The 7633-nt window shown below is 44.6% G+C and overlaps 1 protein-coding gene across 1 annotated transcript in view; it reads left to right on the top strand.

Annotated features, from left to right (window-relative positions):
• The window catches only part of LOC109971040 (unconventional myosin-XVIIIa-like), a 233547-nt gene that overhangs the window by 104798 nt on the left and 121116 nt on the right, over positions 1-7633 (top strand). The window contains 1 exon segment of the mRNA XM_020619059.1: positions 3372-3579. Coding sequence (XP_020474715.1) covers positions 3372-3579 — 208 coding nt within the window.

Consider the following 7633-nt stretch of genomic DNA (forward strand, 5'->3'; position numbering starts at 1 on the left):
CATTCCTGATGTTCATTGTTGAACAGGGAAGACTCCGCGCCGACCTCACCAAAATTACAGCTGTCACCAATTGGCCTACACCCACATCCGTAAAGGACCTGCAACACTTCTTGGGCTTTTTAAACTTCTACCGCTGTTTCATTAAGAACTACAGCACAGTGGCTGCACCGCTTACTCAACTCACATCCACCAAGGTGAAATTTGCATCATCCAGGACAGCGGAGCAGGCCTTCCATGCCGTTTCACCACAGCCCCCGTACTCCTCCAACCTGACCCCTCATGGCGGTTTGTGGTGGAAGTGGACGCGTCAAACACTGGCGTAGGGGCGGTCCTTTCCCAGAGGTCCAAGGGAGACCATGCCCTTCACCCCTGTGCCTACTACTCCCGATGGTTGACCTCGGCCAAGAAAAACTATGATGTGGGCAATCACGAGCTTTTAGCTGTTAAGCTTGCTCTGGAGGAATGGCCAACCGTTTCTGGTCTGGACCAATCATAAGAACTTGGCCTACCTCCTGTCAGCGAAGCGACTGAATCCCAGACAAGCAAGGTGGGCCCTGTTCTTTGAACGGTTCAGATTCACCCTCTCCTACCGGCCAGGGTCCTGTAATCAGAAACCGGATGCACTCTCGCATCAGTTTGGTCCCCCTACCACTGATTCCCCTCCGGAAACCTTTCTGCCGGCCTCCCATGTGGTGGCAGCGGTTACTTGGGAGGTCGAGGACACCATATGGGATGCCCTGCGACAGGACTTTGCGTGGCGTGCGTTCATAACAAAATTCTCAACGCATCCTTGAGCTCCTGGAAAAATGTTATGTAGCTGTGGTTGTTTTGCAGTAAGATAGAGCCTTTTTGTGCCATCATGTGGCTAGGGAGCAAAGTACAAAATCAAAAATGTGCTAAATAATTATTGATGAGGAGGTTCCAGTGAATGTTTTGAGACCAAGTTAGTCATCCTGAGTTGAAAAATGACAGGCTATTATGAAAAGCAAAAGATCTTTGTAGGCAGAAATGTGTGTGACCATAACAGCAGATGTGGCTTAGTGTGGGAACACTTGGATATAAAGTCTTTGAATGTGACTATTATGATTAGCAACTTATGAAACAAAACACATTTACATTTATTACACTGCCCCTTTATGGCAGTGGCAGGCCATGTATTTGGTACCTGGGCCTTCAGTGGGGACTTACCCAACTTAATTAACCTCTTAATACCACCACTGTACGTCGGAATTATAGAAACCATCAATACTATACAAAAACACAATATAACAAAGCGTGGCATTACAGAGAGAGAGGTATTTGGTGCATTGAGGGTGAATACCATTTTTACTAAAGCAAGAAACCCAGTTAAAACAACTCCAAACCTCTACACTACAACGGCAACTGTGCCACGTATGCAATTTATAAATATACAGTATACAGGGTGGCCTGTAGGTGAGAAGCCGCAACTGAGATGTCCTCTCGACTTGCTTCTCTGTAGTTTTTCGGTCTCCTGAAATTTAGAAAAACAACCAGACAGAGCCTCTGGCAGCAACTGCTGGAGAAGCTCCTGTTCCTCTTTTTTCTGTGGTTTTTAAAGGCTTCTTGTCATGTAGGCTTCATCCTTTCCAAACAAGCATCCTCTTTTTACCAGCTGTCAGTTATCTCTGGCATTCGGACAGTTGGTCAGTTGAAGCTGTTGCATTATCTTCTTAGTCACTCTTGCTCCACACCTGGGGAGTGCCTGCAACCATCGTCACCATGATTCAGTGCTGGTTTTTCCGTCATTTTGGTCTTCTTCTCTTTTTCAATTTCATTAATTTTTCAATACAATCCTTTCTCATTTTAAGTTTACAAATTTACTACTTATTGTAAACAAAGTACACAAATTATCTTGTGATTATCCTTACCTTAACTTCCTACTTTATGCAATTTAGCTGTTGCTCTTTAATTATTCTTCTCTCTCCTTCTCAACTATTCTTGCCATTTTTCTTTCTTCACAAAATCCACTTCTTGCTTCCACTCATCCACGACCAGATATTCTGCATTTTCCTCCAGTTCTTCATTCTCTTCTTGCCACAGGTCTGCCGTTTCCTCCTCCACAGTCAAAAATTTCAGCTTTTACAATGGCAACAGTGGATGTCAGGCAAGCTCACATAAATGCACAGCTGCCTAGAGATTATCACCATTATTTTGTTAGGAAAAAAGACTTGCAAGCAAGAGTTTGCGAGACTTGTATAAACCGAGTTGCTTCTGCATAGAAATACTAGAACATAAGTACACCTAATTTTTTTAGCTTTAGGTTATGTCTAAGATGATAATTCACCGTTGTAACATTGTAGATAAGTCAAAAAACAAGGAAAAGCATGCCATGGGTCTCCCAGCATCTGGAGCTGAAGTTGCATTTGGCCTAGGTCATTCTCTATGGGGGAGAGATTGTATGTCCAGTACTGCAGATGACTTGCTATTTGTCACATTGAGGATAGTCTTCTCCCTGAATGCCAACTGTTGAGACCCAGGCTGAATAGTTTAGTGACAAGTCTGCTGCAGATTACGCAGAGATATAATCATATAAATCATCCTCAACTATGCCCCTACTGTAATGTGGAGGGCTGTGGTGATAGCATCTTCTGTGGCTCTCTTTGGTCTGTATGCATACTGGTGCTGGTCCAGGGAAGGGGGAGGGTAGATTTGATGTGCTTTAAGACCAGTCACTGGAAACATTTTTGCTGTGATGGGTGTGAGAGCTATTGGACTGTAGTCATTTAAACAGTTGTTCTTGGTTTGTTTGGGCACCAGGATGAGATTTGCAGTTTTCGGGCAAGCAGGTACAGTAGGCTGGGGGACGAACCGGTTGAATATGTTGCTAAGCACGCATGTGAGCTGGTAGGCACAGTCTCTGAGCACTTTCCCTGTGGAGAATAATGGTGCAATAGCTTGGCACTTTGCATCAGGAACCATCATACCCGTTGTGGTCACAGTGTCCGAATAATGGAAAAGATGGCATATTGTGCAGGGGTTCAGACGCTGAAGAGTTAACTGCCTATTTCATAGCCACTTCTGGCAAGGTAGGGTCTGAAGAGGTCCATGGTACTTTAGGTGGTAGTGACTGGCGATGCCAGGGTGCCCAGTGGAGCAACGCCATCTGCCAAACTGAGCAGTTTGAGAGGTGCAGCTGAGGTTGTAAGACTGTTGCACCAGATGGTCTACTCCTATATCATACGAGAGATCTAATCAGCCAGAGTTATTGAAAACAGCTACTGTAGGTTGAAAGTAGGTAAGTTGCTGGTTTTCAGTCTAATGTGAAGAGAATATTGTTTCACTTACTGTTTTGCTGTTGTTCTGTCAACAACCAGAAGCCAATATATAATACACCTCCTTTCTGTTTTTAGGATGCTCTCATTGACATGTTGCAATGCTCCAAGGTTCACTTCGTCCACTGTCTGCTGCCCAAACCAGAGACAGTGGGAGGAGGAGGTGAGCCCCGTGTGATGCTTGGAGAGAGCCCTGACTCGGGCCTTATGACTTTGGATGTGGGCCTCCTGAGAACTCAACTCCGAGGATTCAAGCTGTTGGATGCACTTCGCATTTACAGGCAAGGTAATGACCCTATTTTATTCAATTTATATCAACTCCCCTTGGCCATATTATAAGCAATTTCATCACTGTATTGAGCTATTTTTATGTAAACACCACAGTTTTATGTCTAATTAATCCTGAATATTGTAACAATTTGGACTCACTGAACTTCAGCCAGTAAAGATTGGATGCTTTTTACTTACTACAATGGAATTCTAATAATCTTAGACCAGTGCCAGGGATATAGAGCCTACAATGGAATTCTAATAAAAGTGTTACCCCTTATCTTAGACCAGTGCCAGGGATATAGAGGTTGTTTTGTCTACCTTAAATACAGTCAGCACATTTAAAAACATAGTTGATTAAATTACCCACTTCCCCACTTCCTCTTGCCTATTGCAAATCATTTTTATTTGCCCTTTTGCTGCAGCAGTTGCCCATCTACTGTTAATGCACAAATCCATTGTGGGGCCAGGCATGTGTCTTAGATGCTGTTTGGATAATGAAGTCATCAGTAATATTTTATTGATTTGCATGGTTTTGTTACATCTGATGACCAGAAGGCAATGGGAAACCAATATGCACACTCAGGCACGACAAGCTAGGGAACTGGGCAGACACAGCAAATCCAACCGGAGTAGAGGAGAGAACTTGACTGAGTGGCTGGGAGATTGTCGGAGGTGACAAGAGGTCGCTGGATGTGGAAGACTAGGGGAAAAAGAGTCAGGACAGTATGGGGAGTAATAGAATATGAGTTATGTGTGAGGACAAGTTGGTGTAGGGGGAAAAGTGTGTGTGTGTGTGTGTGTGTGTGTGTGTATGCGCGCGTGTGAGTATGGAGGTGAATACTGGTGGACTGGAGATTGGTGGATCTGGAGGAGCATACTGGAGGAGGCAGGCATGGAGAGGAGAGCTCACTCAGTTTGAGTATGCAGGGCCTTGAAGATAGAAGCATGCTGAACTGGGGAAGGAACCAGGAAGAGGTGAGTAGCAACTACAGTCTGGAGAGATGACTTCACACAGAGCAGTGGTGAGAGTGACAAACCTGGCTGGAATGTAACCAGGAAGCGTGAAAGGTTACAGTTAAGGAGTTCAGTGAGTAAAGCACACTTAGCTGGAGCATAGCCAGGGAGAGGTGAGTTGTTCTGCAGATGTAGTCAGGTTCAGCGAGTGAAGCACACTTAGGAGCGTGGATACCAGGAGAAGATAAAAGCCAGGAGGAGAGCCACGATCAGTGATCCTGGGGAGACACAACAATCTGGTGACGAGGACACATCAGCAAGCAGTTTAAGTAGAGCCTGGTTAATTGTTCACAGCTGTGCTATACATGCCTCGTTGCCTAGACCGGCTGCTGGCACGTGAGGGGGTGGAGGGGGCAGAGGTGCCAGCTGCGGGCATGACAGGTTTCACCATTAGATAGAGCTTTGTTCTCAAAAACACAAAAACTAGAGCATGACTGCCTAAAGTTGTGTTTCTCAGATATATTGGTCCATGTGTAAATGTTTGGTTGTCCAGCACTGCATCTGAAATTAGACTTAGGGCAGTTAAAGGGACCTGGGTGCACACATGGAGGTCTGCTCAGCCGAGAGAGCCCTGTATGGCCCTTGTCCAGCTCAGATAACTGGACCAGCCTGTCCTCCTCCACTGGTCCGCGTTTCTCTTGCATGTTTGTTTTGCTGCCTCAGAGTTCAATAATTTTGTCCAGTCCATTTTTGGAATTCTGTGTGTAATTTATCAGATTTTGCTTTTCTTTTTTGCTTTTTTGTGTTGTTCCAATCCAAAAAAATGAAATAAACATGAGAATACCAAAGAATTTGTAATTGCAGCAATTTTCTGGCAGAAGTGGCGCCAATATATTTGTCAAGAAGGCCCAACGGCGGCTGTACTTCCTGAGGAGGCTGAGGAGGTTTGGCATGTCGCCTAGGATCCTTTGCAACTTCTACAGCTGCATCATTGAGAGCATCTGGACCAGCTGCATCACTGTCTGGTATGGCAGCACTACGGCTATGGACCGCAAGTGCCTGCAGAGAGTGGTAAAGACTGTGGAGAATATCACCAGGACTCCATTGCCTTCTCTGCAGAGCATTTACCACTGCAGGGTGCGCAGGAAAGCTGCCTCCATCCTCAAAGATCCAACCCACCCCAAGCACGGACTGTTCGCCTCCCTACCCTCTGGCCGGAGGTTCAGAAGTGTGAAATGCAGGACCACTAGACTGAAAAACTCTTTCTTTCCCTCTGCCATCAGACTCCTAAACAGCTGAGGAGTTTATTACCAGGAAATACATCATGTACTGTTTACATTCTCAGTTTGCACAATGACTGTTGACTGCCGCACATGCTGCTCCCATGCAGCATACATTCTTTGTTATATTCTTATATATTTTTTATTATATTGCTGCATTTGCTGCTTAAAGTGCCTTAGATTTTGTGTTACTCATTTATCTACTTTATATTTCATTTGTATTTTGTGGCATTCATGTGGAGGCAAAGTAAGAATTTCATTGTACAGGGAAACACGTTTCCTAACTGTGAATATGACAAACACTTTGAACCTTTGAATCTTGAACCTTGAATATATTTGGTCATGACAGCATAGCGCAATGTATAGCACATATCATTTGTGCAGCAGACATTCAAGAAAAATAATTGTGATTTGAGTAATGGGGGCCCTGCCTTTAGCCCATCATTACAATATAAAAACCTCTTCCTATATCCTTACTGTCTGTACTTTTCTTAGCATTAGAAGCATTGTACATTTTTACCTGCCAAACCTCCCTATCTTTGTCTTTCTGCCCTTAATTCGGTTGTTCCTTTTTTTTGATGTACGAGGTGTGTCAGAAAAGTTCCAGGACTGGGGTCACAAAAATGTATTACAAAAAGTGTATACAAACTGCAAGTTTTCCCCTTCGAAGTAATCCCCCTCGAGTCTAACGCACTTTTCTATCCTGGTCTGCCATGCCTCCATGCACTCCTGGAAGGATTCTCCCGGGATTCTCTGTAGCTCTGTTGTCACAGCCCTCTTCCCCTCCCCACTTCCAGTTTTGGGGGCACTTCTATAGGCAACAACACGGCTGTGCTATGGGCTCCCCAGTGTCTCCCATATTTGCCAACCTGTACATGGAAGAAATTGAGGAAAAAGCCCTGGCTTCCTTCACTGGCACTGCTCCCAGCCATTGGTTCCGCTACGTGGATGACACATGGGTTAAAATCAGGACCCAGGAGGTAGAGGCTTTCACCAAACATATCAACTCTGTGGATGACAACATCAAATTCACTCGTGAGGACGCAAGAGATGACTGTCTGGCCTTTCTGGATTGTGCAGTCCACTTGGGAGGGGACAGAAGCCTGAAAGTAGAAGTATATCGGAAACCTACACACACGGACCAATACCTGCTTTTTGACTCACACCATCCACTTCAACACAAACTGGGACTCATCAGAACTTTGAATCACAGGGCAGAGGAAGTGCCCACAACTGCAGAAAGGGCCAAGAAGGAAAAGTTACACATCCAGAACTCCCTTAAGGCTTGTGGATACCCTAAGTGGGCCTTCACCAAAGCTAGGAAGAGGCCCAACACCAACAGGGAGAAACCAGAAGCAAGAAGGGATAACACTGTCATCCCATAGCATGCCTAAGCATTTAACAGTCTAACTAGACATCCTATCTCCACTAAACATTTCTAATACATAAAGTATCTATCCAATTTCTATCTGACTAAAAATACCTAACAAGAAGGGATAACACTGTCATCCCTTATGTGGCTGGTTTATCAGAGAAGTTAAAAAGGATATTTCGCAACCACAATATCCCAGTTAACTTTAAACCAGGGAACACCCTGCTGCAGAGACTGGTCCACCCGAAAGACAAAACACCCAGACATAAACAGAGTGATGTGGTGTATGCAATTGTTAGAATCTAACCTCTTTGTCAGAAATTAACCCAATTCTTTTGTTGGAAGCACAAGAAGTGACGACAGGAGAGGACTGTTTAAAATCAACAGAAAGTTTACTGAAAGTCTGATTACAAGAAAGTCTCACAGCGCTGGATTAAGACAGCCAGAGCTCCCGCAGGAAA

Source organism: Monopterus albus, unplaced genomic scaffold (genome assembly GCF_001952655.1).
Source record: "Monopterus albus unplaced genomic scaffold, M_albus_1.0 scaffold214.1, whole genome shotgun sequence".
Taxonomy (NCBI): Eukaryota; Metazoa; Chordata; class Actinopteri; order Synbranchiformes; family Synbranchidae; genus Monopterus; species Monopterus albus.